Source organism: Bos taurus, chromosome 22 (genome assembly GCF_002263795.3).
Source record: "Bos taurus isolate L1 Dominette 01449 registration number 42190680 breed Hereford chromosome 22, ARS-UCD2.0, whole genome shotgun sequence".
Lineage (NCBI taxonomy): Eukaryota > Metazoa > Chordata > Mammalia > Artiodactyla > Bovidae > Bos > Bos taurus.
The window spans coordinates 32,507,259-32,531,572 of record NC_037349.1 but is presented as its reverse complement, the minus strand read 5'-3'; the positions used below and the strand labels follow the sequence as shown (position 1 = coordinate 32,531,572).

The window sequence follows — 24,314 nt, the reverse complement described above, 5'->3', positions numbered from 1 at the left end:
GCTAAAATTTTTGACATGCAGTATAGCTATAAGCCTGATGGAAGCTGTAGTTCCAAATTTGAAATGGAGTAAGTGTGAACTAACAATATATTTTATCCTTAAAAACAAATCTCTCCATCATCTGTTGAAAAGGCCTAGAAACAACCAACATGGTATTATAGCAAGAAACACTCCTTGTGCCCAGACTGCGATCTTGGCAAACACTTTCCCATTTAAGGAACATGGTATCCAAAGAAAAATGGATAAATTGGTATACCCAAAGAAAAATCATCTTAGATGTGGGGCAGGAAATGTACTAGAAAAATCTGAAAGATCTTACAGGAGGATGCAAGGAAGCAATCAAAGGCTATGAGGGTCACATCATAAGAACTCAGGAACCAATTTGAGAAGACTCCCTCCAGTCAAAATTAGAATAATTTAAAAGCATCCACTGGGTAACTATAATGGATTGAAGCACAAATGTACTCAAATTCAGAAAGATCCAACTAGAGATTTTCCTGGTGGTCCAGATGTTAAGAATCCACCCCGCCAATGCAGGGTACATGGGTTCAATCCCTGGCTCAGGAAGATTCCACATGCCTAGGAGCAACTAAAGCACATGTGCCACAACTACTGAAGCCCAGACCCCACAAGCAGCAACAAAGAATAGCCCTGGCTCGATGCAACTAGAGAAAGCCCACACATCAATGAAGATCCAGTGCAGCCTAAATAAATAAATAAATTTTAAAAAAAAAATCCAACTAATCGATTAAATACACAAGCCAAAAACCTCATTTTTCATCTTTGATGACAGAAAGGAACCAATTTTAATTGTGAAATCTGGTAAAGGAAAAGAATGGAGCATATTTATCCTTTCTTTCCTATATGAATTATGATGCAAGTATCCAAATAGTTGATGAGGTAAAGTTACTTTTTACAGAAACATTTCAGATTTAAGTAAGTCATACTTCTGAAACTTGCTTCAAAATAGTCAGTATGAATTGATAGGAAGCACAAGCGAAATACAAAAAACAGAATGGATCATAAATTGAATGCTATTAAAAAGCAAATGTTAATAAGTTTATTGGACTCATTTATCTGCTATTTATTTTATGTAACTTTGAAATTTGGATAATCATTACATCACAAGTTTGCTAAATGTGTTCTAAGTTTGCCACTCATACTGATATTTTGGATAGCTCACAGAGTGTTAGTATGAACTATCCGCAGAATACAGCTTATTGGTTCTCTGATATATCCAATTACTTAAACCATAAATCAAAGCTATTGAAATTTTAAGCAAGCAAATTTTGACTAAATTTGATCTTATGCTACAGCTCATCTATATACTTAGTTTTACAGAAGAGCAGGAAGAGAAGCAGCAGTGGATAGTTAATGGTTCAGAGCTTGGACTCTGCAGCCCAATGGCATAAATTATTTGCCATATGACCTTGAGCAATTGCTTAACCTTTTTTCATTTTAAAAATGAAGATGGTAATGGTATCAGCTTTAAAAGGATCTGAGGATATAGTGCAGGTATACAATCTCTTTTCCAAAATCTTTGGTACCACATATGTTCCTGAATTTTTTTAAATAAAATAGGGTATGCACACCATCCAAACACTATAACACCATGATCTGCAAAATGCATGAATGCTCACACTAAGTGAGATAAAGCCTGTTAAAGCCTTGTGTTAGTGAAGGTCAAGCTTTACTACCAAAAAAGACTTGACAAGCTTATTTTTAAAAAGCAATTGGTTTTCAGAGCTTTCTAGATTTCGCGACAGTGGATAAGTGATTATGATCCCATATAAGTGAATTCCTTAAACAAAAGCAAAGCAAGCACTGTGTTCCCTATTATCACCCATGACCACAGATTTTTGTTTGATAATGTGTATTGGTAAAAATTAAGATTGTCATTTTAAAAAAGACATATAGGCATGGAACACCTCTACCTACCATACTCTGACAATCACTACCTGTAAAAGAAGAGAGTTTAACAGAAAAACCTCCCATTAGCCCTTGCTTAGTATTATTTGAGGACTGAAATGAAATTTAGCTTACTTGGGAGTAGGTCAGTGTGGGGAATAAATTCAGGACAGCACTATGAGTAAATTCTGTATATCACAATTGTGGATTACTGCAGCATTGTAAGGTTTTATTTGTGAAAATTTATTTTTTAAAGTATTAATATATATTTAATTTCCATTCTATCTTGTTAAAGGATCTTGATTTGCTACAAGTTAGCTGAGTATATGTAAAGGCAATAGGGCTTCCCTGGTGGCTCAGACAGTAAAGAATCTGCCTGCAATGCAGGAGACCCAGGTTTAATCCCTGGGTCAGGAAGATCCCCTGGAGAAGGGAATGACAATAGCTTAAAAGTACTTTAAAGGATCAAAGTTGCAGAGTTCAATAGTACCAGCAATATGAAGTCACAATAACTTGTGAATGGAGGATACTTACACAGAAGAACTACAAAAACGATCTTCATGACCCAGATAATCACAATGGTGTGATCACTCACCTAAAGCCAGACATCCTGGAATGTGAAGTCAAGTGAGCCTTAGAAAGCATCACCACGAACCAAGCTAGTGGAGGTGATGGAATTCCAGTTGAGCTATTTCAAATCCTAAAATATGATGCTGTGAAAGTGCTACACTCAATATGCTAGCAAATGTGGAAAATTCAGCAGTGGCCACAGGACTGGAAAAGGTTGGTTTTCATTCCAATCCCAAAGAAAGGCAATGCCAAAGAAAGCTCAAACTACCGCACAATTGCATTCATCTCACACACTAATACAGTAATGCTCAAAATTCTCCAAGCCAGGCTTCAGCAATACATGAACCGTGATCTTCCAGATGTTCAAGCTGGTTTTAGAAAAGGCAGAGGAACCAGAGACCAAATTGCCAACATCCGCTGGATCATGGAAAAAGCAAGAGAGTTCCAGAAAACATCTATTTCTGCTTTATTGACTATGCCAAAGCCTTTAACTGTGTGGATCACAATAAACTGTGGAAAATTCTGAAAGAGATGGAAATACCAGACCACCTGACCTGCCTCTTGAGAAACCTGTATGCAGGTCAGGAAGCAACAGTTAGAACTGGACATGGAACAACAGACTGGTTCCAGATAGGAAAAGGAGTACGTCAAGGCTGTATATTGTCACCCTGCTTATTTAACTTATATGCAGAGTACATCATGAGAAACGCTGGGCTGGAAGAAGCACAAGCTGGAATCAAGATTGCCAGGAGAAATATCAATAACCTCAGATATGCAGATGACACCACCCTTATGGAAGAAAGTGAAGAATTAAAGAGCCTCTTGATGAAAGTGAAAGTGGAGAGTGAAAAAGTTGGCTTAAAGCTCAACATTCAGAAAGCTAAGAACATGGACGGCATCTGGTCCCATCACTTCGTGGCAAATAGATGGAAACAGTGGAAACAGTGGCTGACTTTATTTTTCTGGGCTCCAAAATCACTGCAGATAGTGATTGCAGCCATGAAATTAAAAGACACACTCCTTGGAAGGAAAGTTATGACCAACCTAGATAGCATATTCAAAAGCAGAGACATTACTTTGCCAACAAAGATCCGTCTAAGACAAGGCTATGGTTATTCCAGTAGTCATGTATGGATGTGAGATTTGGACTATAAAGAAAGCTGAGTGCCGAGGAATTGATGCTTTTGAACTGTGGTGTTGGAGAAAACTCTTGAGAGTCCCTTGGACTGCAAGGAGATTAAACCAGTCCATCCTAAAGGAGATCAGTCCTGAATATTCATTGGAAAGACCAATGTTGAAGCTGCAACTCCAATACTTTGGCCACCTGATGTGAAAAGCTGACTCATTTGAAAAGACCCTAATGGCTGGGAAAGATTGAGAGCAGGAGGAGAAGGGGACAACAGAGGATGAGATGGTTGGATGGCATCACCAACTCAATGGACATGAGTTTGGGTAAACTCCGGGAGTTGGTGGTGGACAGGGAGGCCTGGCGTTCAGGGGGTCGCAAAGAGTCGGACACGACTGACTAAACTGATACTGGTTATATCTGTTATTTGAATACAAAAATATTTTAAAGACTTTTAGAAAAATATCTTGATACAGTTTAAGACCTTAAAAAGACACAAATCATCCTTACAGTAATTATACAAGAAGGTAAATTCTTACAATTATATTTTCCAAAAACATATCTTAATTAGGAAAACTATGCTGAATTCTTATAAAACTCTGAGTAAAATAACTCATAAAAAATCTGGACTTACCCTCATTTTCTTAAAATAAAAATTTCAAAGTTATATAGTCATCTATCTTCATAAAACAGAACTGTCTTCACTCATTGATACTGACCACTCTAAATCATGTTAAAAATGAAATACATTATTACTACTTTAAAATCTTTATTCAAATCAGAATCATGCTTATTTACATTATCTTTCATTTAGAATTAAAATATAGTATCAATTAAAATATAATATCAAGTAGTTTTAAATCATACTTTTAGCCCTTTACAAAATATGAAGTTAAAGTTGTTATATTTTAAAACTGAACAAAATTAGGGAAATTAGACTCAAATGAAAATGAAAAATTATGATACATTAGAACATACATGTACACATACTAAACAAAGAATAGTAAAACAAGATAAAGTATCTATAGTCATTTTCTATTTTTCTAGTGTCTATTTTCTATATATTATAAATCATATACTTTTAAATTATTTAAATTTTCAATTAATAAGTGCCAAATGAAGGATTATAAGAGAAAAATTTTCCTGAACTTTTCTTTTTACTTACTTAAACTACATGTTTCCCTAGGTCAGAAATTTCCCATATTTAGAATATCTTAAAAATCAAAGATTTGATGCATCCCCACATGCTACACACTATACAACTGGAAGTTCTCTAAAAAGAGGCAAAGAAAAAGAAAGAAATGGCACTCTCAATTTAGCTTCCCAAGAGTTAGAAGGATGCCCACAATCTGTGCTTACTTGTCTATATGGAAACGACAATGTTCATACCTTTTACTCTTTTTTTTAATATTCTTAACATTGTTATGATTTGTATTATCTATTTTCTTTCAAGAATGGAAACATCTGACTGCAAACTATTTTCTTATCTATTAAAATACAAATATTTTCTAGAATATGGATAGATAATTTTTAATGACAAACAGCAAAATACAGCAACCAATATCCAATAGGTATTCTGCCACTTAGTGGAGTTTTTCAAGAAAGCAATTGGTACAGTTTCTCAATTTATAGATGTATTGAAAAATCTAAACATATAATGAAACAAACTCAGTATAAATATCAGCTATTAATTTGTGGATAAAGAACAATATATGGTAATATACAGTCAAAGACTTAAATAGCTGCTGCCATTTTTAAATTAAACTAAAAACACCATAAAATTTTAAGTTGAATTGATTTTATTAATAAGGATTAAGAAAAGAGAATGTTTAATATTATAAAATTAAAAAGTAAAGCAATTTTATCTCAATCTTTTCTCCACTGAAGGTTTTTTTCCCCTCTTCATTAATGGATACCATAAAAGAACAATTTCATAATCCCTAAACTTCTGATTTCAAAAACTTGATAGAATTTTGCAAGTTGTATTTCCCGTATTTTCTAATTTTGTAAATTTCCTATTGCTATCAATTTTGTTATTCTGTCAACCCCTTAATATTAATAATAATTAAAAAAAAAGAAAAGCTATTTTACTGCTTTTTACTGCTAAAATATAGAAAATTAATGTCATGAATTTGGCTCACACTGACAGAATATTTATTAATGCTACAAATCAGAGATCCAATGACAGAAATACTGTCTTGAATCCAAAAAGAACAAAAATGAGGTCACTTGAATTGCCCTGAAAAGCATTCCACAATCTTCAGCATGGCTTACTTCTAGCTATACTCTAAAGTTCTAGTGTTTAAAATGTAACTAAAAACTAAGTCAGAGTTCTTATTTTCAAGTAAAGGCATCTAAATGACTTTAAGTAATAAAATCTATCAAAATATTTCACAAGTCTAAAACACAGCTGAGAAGGAATAGCTATTTTTTCAGCTATTAGTTTTTTATTTTAAAGGTCCAAGAAAAAAATTAAATGATAAACTGCAGAAAACTGCAAAATGTCAAATTTAACTCCTATAATTTCTCTATTTTGTTATGAATATTATTATGAATGTCAACATTTACTTTTAATGTGCCAAAAATAAGACTTTACAAAATGTGAACAATTAAAAAGAAAATTACATTAGTAATTTTATTTCTTTTGATTCGTTTTATAGGGTAGTAAAACAATACCTCTTCAAAAACCACTAAAATGTTAATGAAGTTATCACAAAATCTTTTAAAGTAGATTTTTCCACTATTCAATTATGCCTAGATAACTTTGAATAGCTACAACTTTCTCCAAATAGGTACCAAAGTTTGTACAGACTTAATTGTGAAATCTGACTGAAATAAAACTTGAGATCACAAAAATTTGTAAGTTTTAATTATTTACCTTTTAAACTTCAGAGACTTTTTTTAAAGAAAAAAAATTATTTCAAAACTTTAATAACTGCAGATTTAGTAATTTTTTTACTTGAAAACAATGTCCATTTTCATGAATCACAATTAAGATATATTGAAGATTTAAGTGCGAAAGATTTCAAAGTGTCAACGTTACTATAACTCTTTAAATGTTCTCAATATATACAAAAACATATAAATTATAGATACAATTAGTTATATATCTACAATACAACATATGAACCATTCTCCTTCTCTAACCATACTGATATGAGGATAAAGTAATAAATCTCTGTGCTATTCAAGGCAAAAAAAAAAAAAGACCTTTTAAAAAATAAATCTTTTAAAGAATAGTTTTAAAAATAAAGTTCAAATATTGCACAAAATAATTTAACTGGAAATATTACTATACACTATAAAAGAATTTTTTCAATTTTTTAACACTACAGTAAATTCCACCTTCTAATTCTATAAAAGAATTTATTGGATATCTGCACGTAGATATTAAATGTTTACATTCAGTTTGATGGGAATGTAATTTGCAGAAGTTAACTGAGCCTTTGTCTTAGAAGTTCATCTATTTGAGTCTTATACATATTTTTTACATCTTCAAGATCTAATCTAAGTTCTTCTGCCTCTTCTGCTTTTTCTCCATACATCTGCAGAATAGTGTTGTATCTTTGATCCAAATCCTATAAAATACAGAAAATCTTTAATATTTATTTATATTATCATAAATAAGCCACCAGTAAAGACACTACAATCTAAATAAAAGTATATAGTCATCTCTCGTAAAAATTAAACTTGCACTTTAGTCTGTTAGAATAAAAGACTAAAAAAAAAAAAAATACTAGACTAGATGGCTATTAATCTTAACCTATCTCTTCACTAAATCTACAATTCTCCCCATATGTAGCTTAATCTGTCTTTTCTCCCATTAATTTCAGCACATTTGATGCAATTTGAGTGTCTGGTTCCCTGTAGTTTAAGTATTATCTGGCATTTACCCCAAAAGATATTCTCATATATAGGTTAACAGCAATTGGCAATCCAAATATGCTAACTGTGAGGATACATTTAACAGTAATCAATAAAATATTACTCAGATCATGCAAAAGTTCAGGATTATTAAAGCCTTGGCCAAATGAAATCTAGTTATTTTCCTATGCTTGGACTAAACATGATTGTGAAAAACCACTGTGCATGTAACTAAAAATAAGAGTGAAGAATACTTACCCTTAGCTGCATTCGAAGTTTGGGTATCTCCTTCACTTTCTCTTCAAGTTCATCATTTTGATTTGTTAATTTAACTAGCTCTTCAGCCATTATGGAGCGTGTTTTTTCTAGATTGCCAATTTCTAGCTGAGGCACATTACCAGAGAGTGATTTAAATCAAAATATATCTTGTTTAATAATCCCACTAATATAAACATATATAATGTGCTGATTTTTAAGAAATAGATATGTGAATATATAACCAAGAACAAGCTCTTTCTTAAATAAAAGGAAACAGTGGCACAAAAAGGGTTTCAACTTTCCTCAGAGGTATATCATTCACAGGATTTAGATTTACTATGAGAGAGAAAGAACTAAAGAAAATTTAATAATCTGTTTGTAACATGCAACTCTATATTTTTCTCTAATCTAAGGAAATAGCAATATATTTGTTATTCTGTGGTTTAGTCCCTAGAATGTGTCCAACTCTTGCGACCCCATGGACCACAGCCTGCCAGGCTTCTCTGTCCATAAGATTCTCCAGGCAAGACTACTGGAGTGGGTTGCCATTTCCTTCTCCAGGGGATCTTCCCGACCCAGCGATCAAACCTGGGTCTCCTGTAGTGCAGGCACATTCTTTACCAACTGAGCTACCAGGGAAGCAAAAACTAACTTTAATGTAGTGCCAACTGTGTAGGTCATATTGGTAAGAACTTACCAATTACCAAAGAAGTTTGTTTGCACTCTCAAGCGTTACATAAGGCAACATAAACATAAAAGGTATTAAGATCATGCCGATCTATTTTCTTCCAATTCAAGGACATCCTCTTTAATAAGAGTTATATTTTCACCTAACTAAAATCATAAAATAAGAATAAGAAAGTTCTACTTTTGAGTGTATCAAGTTTAACAATGAAAACAGGTAAGTGAAATATTTTAACATTTCTCACCACATTAAGTTTATGAAAAGCAAGATGAGATAGGAGGATGTCCCACTCAAATTCTTTACTTTTTTGTATAGCAGGTTACAGTTCTAATCTCTCTCATCACCTTTGTTCTTTCCTCAGAGGGGGAGCTGGAGTAACTAATATACGAGGTGAATCTGGGAAGAATTAAATGGCTATGCTCAGCGCAGCAACTTAGCTTTTGTCATGTCTGGAAAAAGCTGCCTGCAAGGAGCTCTCTGCTTCTAGATGCCTCTAAGTCTTACTGAGGCAGGCTACCTATCACATGTGGGGAGGCCTACTCTAGCCTATCATTTTCTGTGACAGTCTCCCAAATTCTGGCACTCAGCAGACCCATCTGACTTTCATCCTTGGCTAAGTTCTCCAACCAGCCTTTATTGTTAATATACATGATTTATTTGGGGCTTCATAGGCCACTATCACTTTATTTCTCAATTTGCTCAAAAAGCAGGTAGAAATGAAGGATGCAACTTACTGGGCCTCAAAATTTCATTTCCTTGTATAGCACATTTCATTTTTATAATACCTGTAAATGAGAAATTTCTCCTTCCCTTAGCTTCAGCTGAGACTGTAGATTTTCAATAATGCTTGATCCCGCTCCCATCCTTACAGCATCATAAAGATTGCTTCCATTTGCTGACCCAGACATTGGTCCAAATGAGTGATCATGAGGCTCATCCTATGTTAATTAAAGAAAGTACATACAGTTATTCAACTACTATAGACTATGCACAAGGTACAAACAAAATAGTTAGGACAGTTCTTGCTTTAAATCGTCTACGATTTTCTTAAAGGCAGAAAATTTTCTCTTATTTCCTCAGTGCAATTAGCACTCCCTTACAAAAATGCAGATAAATTGTGCATAGAATGCCAAGGTCATGGTGAGAGCCAAACTACTATCCTGCACACTCTCATTATTCAACTTAAGAATGCATACAAAAAATAAAACATCACCTGAGACAGAAAAGATGTCTGTAGGCCTGCCATATCAACTCCACTTATTGAACTTGAACGTGATATTGTAGGAGTGCTAGAAACAGAAAACGGTTTCCGCTCCTTAGGGTGTAAAGAAAAAAAATTAAATTCAGATTAAAGGGTAAAATGGCAAATAAAAAAGCAAGAAACTTTCCTAGGATCAATGACAACAAAGATTCATTCTAATTTCCTCATAAAATGGTTACAGATATGATTTCTGAAGTCTTATCAAAAGCACAATTATTTAGTAATTTAAAAGTATAGAAAAACTTGATCAAATCATTACAAGACTCATTTATATTCTACAGTATAATTTGGTTTATGTTTTATGAAATGTGAATGTTTTTAACAGAGAAATTACATGAACTGTTTCATATTATATGACATACCACCAATTAAACATATTTCTCTAGAATAAGATTACCAAGATTTACAAACTGTAATGTTTCTGGCTTATCCATTTTATTTTTACTGTATTTTAGACCAAATAAATTCAGAAGGTAGTCTCAATGTACATATAGGTGGTTTTTACATATTATGCTAATTACTGAGTATACTCCCATCCTTTAAATACAGGAAACTCACTTTAGAAAAATTGCCTTCATTAACCAGAAACAAAGTGAACAAACCAGTTTCATTCCCAGGTGCCTATGGGCCAAATGAGGTGCATCAGTATCAGTGAGAGACCACAAAATAAAAAGGGACAAGACATTCCATAATTCATCTCCTAGAAATCACAGATCTCTTTGTATAAACTCAAGTCACTCTGGATCTACTCTGAGGAGAACACTGATTATACTACTAGAATTCATCACTCTACTGACTTTAGATGTTAAGAAATGGTATTTATAAAGTTTAGCTTGAATTACAAAACAATGACTAATCCCAACAGCTACTAACTGGTTACATCAAAAAAGAAAACAACAAAATTTAATACCTTTTCTTTTACTGCTTCTTGAGTGAAAATTGCTTTCTTCCTTTCTTGTTCAACTTTCATTTTCTCCATTTCTAACTGACTATTCAACAGTGTCTAATGGAGAGAGACAGTCAGGTTATTTCTGTGAAACCAAGTTATCATTAAGTCAATCTCCAAATTAGGAATATAATGTATACAGTCTTATTTGTTCTACTACTAAAGACCCAAGTACCAAAAGCAGAAACATCACCCATTTCATGTTGTCATTTCATTAACTTGCTACCATTCCCAACCATTCTCTAATGGAAGCTCTAAGAGGTAAGTGAACACTAATAGAAATACCTTTTCTTTCCTTGTCTCTTCAACTGTTCTTACATATTCATCCTTTAGGTTTTCTAATTCAACCTGGTACCTATTAAGCCAAAGGGAATTAAACAAAAAAAGATGATAGTACAGACTATTAAAAACATACTACTATATTACCTCCAGTTACATACTTAGTAGTCATTTTTATTATCAGCTTGATTTTCCAACTGTATTTTCCAGATTACCTGGGTTTTATTCAGAAGCTAAACTACCATGTCTGCGTATTTTTTGGTTCTTTGGGCTAAGATTTCATTTAAAAAGAGACTTCCTAAATAGAATTTTGAATACCACCATTTCATAACATTAGTATGTTCAGATTCTACAAAAGCATTACAGAGTTCTACAAAAATGTCTGCAGAAGTTCATACTCTTTACTTTATAAATCATTTTTCCCTGACTACTTTTTTTAAAAAGTAAAACTTCCAAAGAACTCACAGGATAAAACCCATCCTCACAGCCTTAATTAACTTCACACAGATAGACATTACAGCTTGTGATTTCCAAAGAGCCCAGACGTTTGTTTAGAAAGAGGAACAATGCTTAAACCCTTGTCATACACAAATAACTCCAGTGTGTGGTCTTCAACTACTTTGTGGTTACAGACTCCTTCAAAAAAATCTGATTAAAGCAATGAATCCTTTCCCTAGAAAATGCAAATACATTCAGAACATGCCACACATGTTCAAGAGACTATACAAGGTTCAGTGAATCCTACACCTAACTTGGTTCCACATCCTATTACTAATGACTCTGACTTTAAACACTACAAGTATGTATTTCCAGTTCTCAGTGCAATGAAGTTAAACACCAACAGCATATTTTTTAAGTGCTTTAAAATGTCAAGAAACTATCAAGAATAACACTCAAGAAACATGCTCACCTATTATTTTCATCCTCTAGTTTTCTTAGCCTATTTTTCTCTGATTCTAGCTGAGCCTGAAATCTACTATTTTCTTGTCTTAAGAGAGAATTCTGTGACTCCATGGAAGACATTTGAATTTTGTTAGCAAGAAGTTCTTCTGTGGCCGCACGTTCTCTCTCAACTGCTGCTGCCAACAAGGTCTGGGATTCACCTGATGGTAGGATAAGTAAGAAATTTCAATCATATATACATATATTCAAGAGGCCAAGATAATAATACCAAACAGATTCTGACTTCAAACTTCTAATGATGCAGATAGCCACACTTAAAACTATTTAAGTACTCACTGAGTAAGGCAGACCTGCCTACAGAGACAAATTTTAAAAATCTTAATTTATAGGTGCTTTACCATTTTTTTCACCAATATATTTTAATTTGAAAGTGGAGGCATGTATCAGCAGAGTAGTGAATCAACCAGTGCTGGATCAAAAAAACCTCAAACTAATCTTCACAACATATATGAAAATTAACTCAAATGGATTACATACTTAAAAGCAAAAGAAAATATAATGAGGGGAGGGGCAAAACAGGTGAAGGGGATTAAGAGGTACCAACTACCAAGTATAAAATAGGTAAGCTGCAAGGATGTAATGTACAGCACAGGGAATATAGCCAATATTTCATCAAACTTAATATGAAGTATCATCTATAAAAATGTCATATAAGAAATGAATCGCCAGTCCAGGTTTGATGTAGGATACAGGAAGCTTGGGGCTGGTGCACTGGGATGACCCAGAGGGATGGTATGGGGAGGGACGTGGGAGGGGGGTTCAGGATGGGGAACACGTGTACACCCGTGGCGGATGCATGTTGATGTATGGCAAAACCAATACAATATTGTAAAGTAAATAATAATAATAGATAAATAAAATTTTTTTAAAATAAAAGTGTCAAATTACTACTGTACACCTGAAACTAATAGAATACTGTAAGTCAACCATACTTCAACTTTTTAAAAAATCATAAAATTTTTAGGAAAAAAATCAAAGAAATCTTCAGGATCCAAGGATAGGTAAAGAGTACTTTGGTTTAACACAAAACTATGAGCCATAAAGAGAAAAACTGATAAATCAGACTTCCTCAAAATTTTAAACTTTTGCTTAATGTGAAAAAAATGAAAAGACAAGCTACATACTTGGAGGAAATAAATACAAACCATATTATCTAAGACTAGTATCTAGATTACATAAAGAAGTCTCAAAACTCACTAATTAAAGTATAAATGGTCCAATTAGAAAACGGGCAACAGACACAGTTTACTGAAGAGGATGTACTAATGGAAAATGAGCATATAAAATGACATAAAATGTCATTCAACATCTTTCACAAGGAAAATGCAAATTAAAATCATAATAAGACATCACTACACCCCTGTCTGAATGACTAAAAGAAAAAATAGGGGCAAACACCAAAAGAAAATGCTGGCAAGGATGTAAAGAAACTAGATTACTCTCATAGACAAAGCCACTTTGGAAAATAGTTGGCATTTGCTTAAAGAACTAGGCACACAACTAGACGTACAACCCAGCAATTAGACACGTGGGCATATATCCAGAGAAATGAAATCTTAAGTTCACACTAAAAGCTGTACACAAATGTTCATTACAGCTTGATCTGCACAGACAAAATCTAGATACAGCCCAGACATCCTTTGTTAGGTAGATGGTCAAATAAGATATGCTACATATAAACACAGAAAAAATACTCACCAGTAAAGACTAAATCTCTAATATATATAAGAATTTGCATGAATCTTCAGGGAATTATACTAAGCAAAAAAAGCCCATTCCCAAAAATGTCACATATTATACAATTCTATTTATATAACATTTTGAAATTCCAAAAGTTTAGAAATAGAGGATTAGTGATTGCCATAGATTTGGGACTGGAAAGGAAGGCCAAGAGGGTGGTAGTATAGTTTTAAAGGGCAAAATGAGGGGTCTTTGTGGTGTTAGAACTATTCAATATCTTGACTGTAGTGACAGATACATGAACCTACACGTGGTCAACTTGTATAAAACTTAATACACACACAGACATAAACACAAATATATAGACAAGTGAGTACCAGTAAAACTGGGCAAATTAGAATAAAATCAGAAGGTTGTTTCAATGTCAATATCTTGGTTGTGATATTCTACTACAATCTTGCAAAACATTAACATTTGAGTATTGGGGAAAGTGTGCAAGGGGCCATTCCATATCACTTATGCATATGTTATAACTGTATACGAATCTAGTTATCTCAATTGAAATTTTCAACTAAAAAAAAATAGTGGATAAAATTTTGAGATTTAACCAAGGCTAGAATTTTCATAATTTTCCCCACTAAAATAGACCCAGTCATATCTCTGTTTTACATTATATATTCTTTTCAATACTGTATCTATGCTTTTATAGCATTATAAAGAATGTTTGTCCCATGGCTTTGCCTACACTGTAGCACAACACCATACATCCCCGAGAGTGTGTAGGCTCCAGTTTAAAAGCCACAGAAATACCTGCTTCTAGCTTCAATTTTCAACCTAAAATTTGTATCTAGAAATTAAACAGTAGATGAAGGTTCATCTGTTTAGGGATTTTTCTTTTTAAGCAGATGAATCTATTTCAGACAAAATCTTATATGAAGCTACAAGGGAAAAAAAAAAAGGGTAGTCAAAGGAGGCACTACTTTCATTAAAGCAGCCTGGAGGAAGCCCAGCACGTTACTTATCGAGCTTCCCTCTCACCATGACAGCCAGCACTAAGACATACGAGAGATCTAGTGAACAGTGTTTCAAACCCACTAATCTAGCTCACCCCTCATGATTTTACAGGGAGTAGTCCAGAGAAGGTACATGACTTGCTCCAGAGTGTTTGGCTGGATGATTGAAAACAAACCATAAAAGCCATGAGTCCAAATGTTTTGACACCCATTCACATTGGCTTTTATCACTACACCATGATGTCTCTCAAATTACAGTTAATTTTAGGCATAGAAAAGAAACAGGAATTTTTCACCATTTGCTAGCTTCTGGGATATCTAATACATACATATTCTACCTGTTTGTGCTTGAGTAAGTATCTTGGGGAAAAAAAAATTCTTTTTATTAACAGCACAGGGTATTTTTGTAAAGAAGCAAAATTTGGAATCATAAGACTTCATAGCGTCTGTCTACCAGAATCTGAACTTGATTTAACTTGACCTATCTCTGCTCTTGGAATTCCACCACTGACTAGAATCATATTCGATCTCTACCTCCTACACTACCGCCGACAAGCTAAAACAACGTCAGATTTAGCAATGGACGAGGAAACAATAGAGTGCAAAAGTTTGTAAAAATGAGCAAAAGAATGACAAGAAAGTATTTTAGACAGTACCTGACACATTATGTAAGGTATGATTTGAAAAGAGTCAGTTAAGATATTAGAAAATAAATGTAAGAGAGAAGAGGTCAAAATCTACAAGTGAGACACAAAATAAAACCATCAGATTCAGTGAATTTCAATTTCATGCCATTACCCTAATTCTAAAACAGGATGGAAGGGCTTAAGAACTGCATTGAGCTTAAGAACTAAAGCAGTTACCAAGTCTATCAGAAAGATTCTTCTCTAACTTCTCCCATGATGACGTCTGGGACCCTAGAGTTGCTTGCAAATTTTCTATCTGTCGAAGCAATGGTCTTGTTGTTGATGAAACACTTTGACTCAGTTCTTGGTTTCGATTCTCTGCTTCCTGGAGTCTCTGAATTATGACATTCTTAAGTCATTATTACTGACAGCAGTAAAAACACTAAAAATGCTAGCAAACAAACTTTATGAGAGATTTCGGGAAAAAATTACTTGTTTTCTATTACTTTCTAACTATTCAATCCTTAAGTTATAGTTAAGTTGCATAATGGAGTAACTAAGTATGTGCTTCTTTCAAAGCATTTCTATGTAATGACAGCCTTTGATTACCTTCAGGTAATAAAGAGTATCATCCAAACTTCTTAGTAGTTGCCTCCTCTCTAAATATTTCTAAGTATTTATAAAACAGGAAGATCAATATGAGTGGAATTTTCTCCCCCTTCTCCTGCACAACTTCACTGACTGACATCAACAGAGTAGTAGCATAAAAATTAGGCATTGCTTTCTGCCCCACAGTAATCAAAGACTGATAATAATTAATCAATCAGCCATTACAAATGAAAAAAAAAAACACTCAAAATACTACATATCTATCATGATAAAATTACTTTCTAGAAAATTAGTTTTTTTCTTATACATTTTTGAAGTGCCCACTCTGATTTTATTCACATAAACCACATAAAAATACAGAAAATGAAGAGTATGGCAGTAATCTTCTCAACTCGAAGAACATTACCCAATTAACTCATTTATTATTTTTAGAAAAACACATCTCAAGATTTGTATTTTAGGGAAACTCTGACAAGTACCTGCTGGAGTTCACTGATCTCATGGCGTAAATAATCCTCTTTTCTGGCAGCTGTTTGCTCTGCACGTTGCAGTGCCAGCCTAAGGTCCCCCACCTGCACGAAGAGAACCAACACACTATCACAACCAACGTCAAATATTATCTCTAACTTCCTGCTATTATCTTTTGTGTTGTGTTGACTTACGATTACATATGACTTATGATTCATATATAATATTCTATGCTATCCTTGAGCATTTACATGCAATATCACATATCTCATTCTTCAGGCAATCCCTGAACCACATGTACTCAATATGTACCTATGAAAGCACAATAGGTGTACACACATACACACACACATACACACATGAACATATACATATGTACAAGGTCCAGACACTGACATACAATATAGGAGGAAACACAGTGCATCCATGAATGTTTTCAGTGTAAGGCAGAATGTGATAGGAACTATATGAGCTTAAAAAACTGGCTGCTATATTCACACACAGCTGCACAGGTTGTAAACTTGCTATAGCCTTTGCAGAAAGCATTATGGCAAGATATTGAAAGAATCATCAAACTTTTTACATTCTTTAATCTGATCATCCTAGTCCTGAGAATTCACTCTATAGAAACAGATCTATAAACATACAAAAATATTCTCTACACTGTCAGCTAGACTAACAAAAACAAAACAAGAAATGCTGCAAATACCCATTAGCAGTAATTTATTTTTGCCAATGTTGATACAACAGGAATATGCCCAATAAAAATATGACCACAAAAAACATGCATAAGTGTACAATTTGATCTTAAATGAAAAAAACTATAAAATAATATGAAAAAAGTGTGAAAGTGTTAGTCACTCAGTCATGTCCAACTATTTGCAACCCCATGGACTATAGCTCGCCAGGCTCCTTCGTCCATGGAATTCTCCAGGCAAGAATACTGGAGTGGGGCCATTCTCTTCTCCAGAGGATCTTCCCAACCCAGGGATCAAACCCGCATCTCCTGCATTGCATGTAGATTCTTTACCGTCTGAGCCACCAGGGAAGCCCATATAAATGATATCAAATTATAAAAAAAAAGTATATACAGATAAAGACAAGAAATTAATACACAAACTGACAGTACTTGTAAAAGGTGATGTTTGAATGGTAACCCCATGCACTCTTTATCTCAATTCTCTCAATTATTATTGTCCCAATGTATTTTTAATTTAAAATATTAATATTTTATCTATCCCAGTGAGGGAGCAGCAGAAACACAGGAGTATATGGACCATGGTGTGATCTACAACAGCAAAATATTGGAAACAATTCCAATATACATTAATAGGAACTGACTGAATGGTATAGTCACAGAATGATAAACTACAAAACTGTAAAAAGAAATTAAAAAAAAAAAATTCTATGCTCTACCATGGAATGATCACCAGGATGTTTTATTAAGTACATAAAGCAATCTATAAAATGGCATATTACCAAATAGAAAGCTATATTTTATGGAGAAAGGATGTGTGCTCAATCACTCAGTTGTGTTAGACTCTTTGCAACCCCATGGACTGTACCCACCAGGGTCCTCTGTCCATGGAGTTTTCCAGGCAAGAACACTGGAGTGGGTTGCCATTTCCTTCTCCAGTAAACAGTAAACTATATTTTATGTAGAAAAGATGAAAGAGGTACAAATAAACATGTGTGTAAGTGTATGTGTATATATATACACACATTGAGGAGGAATATAAATAAATGTAGATATGGAATTTATTGCATTTACAAATAGAAACACTGAAAAAAAAAACCTACTGTAGTAAAATGGCTATTTATAGGCAAAGAAAGGGAATGAGGAGGGACTAAGTTGGCAGCAAATGTTACCCTAGTATATTTTGCTATGTAGCTTTCACTTTGGAATCATGTAAATGTTTTACATATTCATGTATAATTAAATAAAAAATGCATTGAGATCAGTGAGGAAAGAATAGTCTTTTCAACAAGTAGTGCTGGAACAATTTGATATTCACATGCAAAAGACCTAAATGTGAGAACTATGACTATAAAAATCATAGAAGGAAATATGTGAAAATCTGTGTGATCTTGAATTAGGCAAGAGGTTCTTAAATATGATATCAAAAGCACAAGGAACAAAACAAAAAATAAGTAAGCTGGACTTCATCAAAATTAAAAAACTTTTGTGTATCAAAAGACACTCTGAAGAAAGTCAAAGACAACATAGAAAGTGGGAGAAAAATATTTACAAATCCCACATTTGATAAAGGTCTAGTATGCAGAATATATAAGGAACTCTCACAAATGAACAATAAAAATGATAATATAAAAAAGGGCAAAGGATTTAAATACTTGAATAAATTTCTCCAAAGGAGAGACAGAAATCCAATAATCACATAAAAAGATGCTCAACATTATTAATAATTAAGGGAAAATAAATCAATACCATAATAGATACCATATAACACCCCTAAAAGGGTTACAATGAAAAAAAAAAAAAAAGACAATGACAAATACTGGCAAGAATGTGGAGAAATTGAAACTCCCATATATATGGCTGGTGGGAATGTAAAATGGTTCAGCCACTGTGGATAAGTCTGGTTGTTCCTGTAAAAGTTAAACGTTTAAGACTAACATATAACCCAAGGGTATATATCTAAGAGAATTTAAAACATATGGTCACATAGAAATAAGTAAATTAATGTTTAGAGCAGCATTATTCATAATAACCTAAAAGTGTAAAAACTCCTGGGTGTATATCTAGAGGAAGTGAAAACACTAATTTGGAAAGATATACACCCTCCAATGTTTACAGCAGCATTGTTTATAATATCCAAGATATGGAAGCAAACTAACTATCCATCAATAGATGAACGGATTAAAAAGGTGTGATATATATATAGCTGAAATACTATTCAGCCATAAAAAAGACCGGAATTTTGTCATGTGCAGCAACAGGGATGGTGTGTACTATGATTAGTGAAATAAGTCAGACAGAAAACAAATACTGTACAATATCACTTATATGTGAAATCTAAAAAAAACAAAACTAGTGAATTTAACAAAAATGAAACAGACCCATGAATTTAAAGAACAAGCTAGTGATTACCAGAGGGAATAGAAAACAAGGGAGGGGAAAATCAGAAGTACAAGACTAAAAGGTACTATTACACATAAAATAAATAAGCTAATGATATTGTACAGCAAGGGGAACACAGCCAGTATTTGATAATAACTAAAAATGGACTATAACCTTTAAAAAAATGTGAATCACTATGACATACACCTGAAATTTATATAATATTATAAAATAACTATACCTCAATAAAATAAATAAAATTTGAAAGTATAAATAACCCAAATATCAATTAATTGATGATTTTATAAGACAAAGTCTGACAAATGTTGGTTTTACTCCTTCATTTGACGTCCATGGATTCCCATAGATGCTATGAATGAGCTCAGGAGTAAACAGATTCTCCGGAAATTATATGCAATGTGTAGTATTTATCTGCATACATGCATTCTTTTGGTTAAGAATGTCCCTAGTTTTCATAGCACTCTCAAATAAGTTTGAAATTCATGAAAATAACAAGCAATACTGGTTTAATGTAAGCATTACTTTAACAACAGTTTAAAAAACACACAATTAATTAAATTTGGCACAATCTAGTATTCTTAGAGAAGTGCCCAATAAGATTATAAAGGAAATGCAACACATATGCCACTATATAAGGTTTTATTCAAATTTACTAATGGATTCTTTATTTTGCAGAAGCACAAAGATTTTTAAAGACTAATTTATCATCCAACGCTTACTTGAATTGCTAATGTTTCCTGCTGCTGACGGGCTTCTTCTTGGGCCTTCTCCAGTGCTGCAGAAAGTTCTTCTTTAGCTCTCATTTCACGACTCAGAGCAGCTTCCTGGGCCTCACTATCCTTTGCAGCATTGGCTTTGTGGAGATCAGTAAGCTCTCTTAAAAATAGATAGATAGTTTTTAATTTAAAATAATATACAGTTAATTACATGACCAAGTTAAGTTTCCATGTAGATTTCCATGAGCTCTACAGAATGAGGAAGTTTACCACGTAATAAACACTGATTACAAGGACTCTGTGAAGCTCGCTTTAACCAGTCATAACTCCATATACCAGAAAGTTTATATGTTATTAATGATCAGGTAATAAAAAAAGGTGTTTCTTCCATTTCTTGCTCTGGTAATTGATTTTCAGTGAGTTGAATATTTGTTCATTTTCTTACTTGTATGCACTATCAAGAGCAGCCTGAATACTTCGGTTCTTTTCTTCAAGTTCATTAATGTCTATGTGAAGTCGACCAAGGTCCTTCTCTTGGCGTTCTACCACAGAATTTAGTTTCTTAATATTTTCTCTATGTTGTTTCTCAACCTCTTCTTTGCCATCAAGGACCTATATTATAAAAAGAGAAAAAGGTATATTTCAATAAAAAAATAGACCACAGTCAATAACCATGTTCTAGGAATCTCAAGCATTGTATCAATAATAACAAAGAAAAACCTTAACATTCACTATTTACTTGCTTGAAAATTCCTCCCAAATGACATACCTCAATAATTCATTGAGGTATGTCATGGCCAACTATTCATATTGGAAGTAACAGCAACATATACGTAGAGAATGGTTAATATTCACCTGTTTTAAATGTTGTAACTCTTCTTCAAGCTCTTGAACTTTTTTGTTCAGCTTTGCAATAATATTTTCATTTTCTTTGTCTTTAGTTCTTAATTTCTTAATGATGTTAGAATTATGCAGCTGCTGTTTTGAAAGTTTCTCTCCTGGCAATGGCAAAAAAGTATAAGTTCAAATAATGATGATTCGCTAAGACTGTGCGTAGAATGTTTTCTCTAACCAGTGACAGAAAATGACAGAATATCTTTAAAATCACAATGCTGTAACAGTTAATGTTAAAGTGATTTGGACAGGAATCAGTGACTTGGACATGAATGCTAAAATTACTAAGTAGAAGGATGGTGTGGAACAAAATATTTACAGTCTTAAAGAATCATTCCCACATACTATAAATTACAAAGGGAAAAAAATATGCTTTTACAACAGAGAAATCTGGTCATAATCTTAACCAAACATTCAATTCTGACATCACTAAACTGTGCTACAGCCTGACCTTATGTGTCCACTGATGTGATGGAGTAGAAGGTGCACAATATCACCTTTTATATTTACTAGAAATCTGATCTGAATTTAACCATGAAGAAAGTGACAAACTCCTAAACAGGGGGGGTAGTCAACAGGACGACTGGACTCCACAAAATCTTTGATGTCATGAAAAAAATATCCTAGATTGGAGGAAGACTAAAAGAATATAATTTCCAAATGCAATGAACTTTGGATCTTAGGGCAGAACAAATAACCAGACATGAGAGTCATTTTTTGAGACAACTGAGATAAAGGACAAAATACACACTAGAATACACTTCTGAATTAATGCTGATTTTCTTAGATGAGATGACAATGTTGCGCCTGTCAAGAAAAATTGCCCTTGGGAGATGCAGATGGAAGAACTGAGGAGTGGACTACAGAGTCAATGCAATTTCTATCAAAATCCAAATGGCATTTTTCACAAAAACAGCAGGAAAAAAAAAAAAAAACCCTAAAAGTCATATGCAACCACAAAAGACCTCAAACAACCAAAGTGAGTCTGAGCAAGAACAAAGCTGGAGATACCACACTTCCTAATTTCCTAATTTCAAAGCATAATACTAAACTATAGAAATCAGAATAGTATGGTACTGGCATAAAAACAGACATATAGACCAATGGAACAAAATGGAGAGCTTAAAAAGTGATCTTCAACAAGGATGTCAAGAGTACAACCATGAGGAAAGGGCTGTCTCATCCATAAATGGTACTGGGATATGCATATGCAGAAAAACTAAACACTATAGCATCATACATCAAAAATAAAAACCAACTCAAAATAGATTAAAGACTTAAATATAAAACCAGAAACTGTAAAACTACCAGAAGAAAACATAGTGGAAAAAAGGGAAAAGTTTTCTGACATAAGTCTTGGGAACTGCTTTTTGACTAGGATCCCAAAAGCATAGGCTACAAAAGCAAAAAAAAAAGATATGTGAGACTGTATCACAGTAAAAAACTACTGCACATTAAAAGAAACAACAGAGTACAGAGATAATCTGCAGAATGGAAAAAAATATGTGCAAACCATACACTGATGAGGAATTAATATCCAAAATATGTAAGAATTCCTAGAACTTGATAGCAAAATAAAAAAAAGCCAATTTTGAAAATGGGCTAAAGACATGAAGAGACATTTCTCAAACAATGTATATGAATGGCCAAAAGGTATAGAAAAAGGTGCTCAACTTCACCCACCAGCAGGGAAATAAAAATCAAAACTACAGTAAGACGTCATCTCATACCTGTCAGGACAGCCATTATCAAAAAGATAAAAGATAAATACTGGAGAGGATATGAAGAAAAGAGAACCCTTGAGTAACAGTGGTGACAATGCAAATTGGTATAGCCAGTATAGAAAACAGTATGAAGATTCCTCAAAAATTTTAAAATAGAATGACCATATGATCCAGCAGTCTCACTTATGAGTATACATCCAAAAGAAATGAAATCAGGATCTCAAAGAGAGATCTGCATCCCCATGTTCACTGCAGTTTTATTTACAATAGCCCAGATACGGAAATAATCCATGTTTAGTCAATGCATAAACTGATAAAGAGAATGTGACACAGATTGATAAATCTATAGAGAGATATAAACATTATTTAGCTTTGAAAAAACAACTTGCCATTTGTGAAAACATGAATGAATCTAGAGGATGAAATAAACCAGACATAGATACAGATGATCTCACTTAAATGTGAAATACAAAAAAGTTGAATTTGTAGACACAGAGAACAAAATGGTGGTCAACAAGGGCTAGTAGGTAGAAGAAATGGGGAGATGTTGGCCAAGGGGTACAAAGTTTCAGTTATGCAAAATGAATAAGTTCTAGAGATGTAATTTACAGTATAGTGACTATAAATTATCAGCGATCAATGCAAAGAAACAGAGGAAAACCACAGAATGGGAAAGACTAGAGATCTCTTCAAGAAAATTAGAGATACCAAGGGAACATTTCATGCAAAGATGGGCTCGATAAAGGACAGAAATGGTATGGACCTAACAGAAGCAGAAGATATTAAGAAGAGGTGGCAAGAATACATAGAAGAACTGTACAAAAAATATCTTCACAACCCAGATAATCACGATGGTGTGATCACTCACCTAGAGCCAGATATCCTGGAATGTGAAGTCAAGTGGGCCTTAGAAAGCATCACTACGAACAAAGCTAGAGGAGGTGATGGAATTCCAGTTGAGCTATTTCAAATCCTGGAAGATGATGCTGTGAAAGTGCTGCACTCAATAAGCCAGCAAATTTGGAAAACTCAGCAGTGGCCACAGGACTGGAAAAGGTCAGTTTTCATTCCAATCCCAAAGAAAGGCAATGCCAAAGAATGCTCAAACTACCGCACAATTGCACTCTTGACACATGCTAGTAAAGTAATGCTCAAAATTCTCCAAGCCAGGCTTCAGCAATACAAGAACTGTGAACTTCCATATGCCCAAGCTGGTTTTAGAAAAGGCAGAGGAACCAGAAATCAAATTGCCAACATCCCACTGGATCATGGAAAAAGCAAGAGAGTTCCAGAAAAACATCTATTTCTGCTTTACTGACTATGCCAAAGCCTTCAACTGTGTGGATCACAATAAACTGTGGAAAATTCCGAAAGAGATGGGAATACCAGACCACCTGACCTACCTCTTGAGAAACCTGTATGCAGGTCAGGAAGCAACAGTTAGAACTGGACATGGAACAACAGACTGGTTCCAGATAGGAAAAGGAGTACGTCAAGGCTGTATATTGTCACCTGGCTTATTTAACTTCTATGCAGAGTACATCATGAGAAACGCTGGGCTGGATGAAGCACAAGCTGGAATCAAGACTGCCGGGAGAAATATCAATAACCTCAGATATGCAGA

At 33.7% G+C, this 24,314-nt stretch overlaps 1 protein-coding gene across 1 annotated transcript in view; it reads right to left on the bottom strand.

Annotated features, from left to right (window-relative positions):
• Positions 1–6,194: 6,194 nt before the first annotated feature.
• TMF1 (TATA element modulatory factor 1) overlaps positions 6,195–24,314 on the bottom strand; it is a 31,211-nt gene continuing 13,091 nt past the window's right edge. Inside the window, exons 6-17 of the mRNA NM_001206260.1 lie at positions 20,928–21,070; positions 20,518–20,684; positions 20,076–20,232; positions 16,268–16,360; positions 15,417–15,573; positions 11,808–12,000; positions 10,904–10,973; positions 10,583–10,675; positions 9,625–9,726; positions 9,197–9,349; positions 7,727–7,852; positions 6,195–7,182 (exon numbers count right to left, since the gene is read on the bottom strand). Of these exons, the coding sequence (NP_001193189.1) occupies positions 7,039–7,182; positions 7,727–7,852; positions 9,197–9,349; positions 9,625–9,726; positions 10,583–10,675; positions 10,904–10,973; positions 11,808–12,000; positions 15,417–15,573; positions 16,268–16,360; positions 20,076–20,232; positions 20,518–20,684; positions 20,928–21,070 (1,598 nt within the window). The 3' untranslated portion in view covers positions 6,195–7,038. The remainder of the gene's footprint in view (positions 7,183–7,726; positions 7,853–9,196; positions 9,350–9,624; positions 9,727–10,582; positions 10,676–10,903; positions 10,974–11,807; positions 12,001–15,416; positions 15,574–16,267; positions 16,361–20,075; positions 20,233–20,517; positions 20,685–20,927; positions 21,071–24,314) is intronic.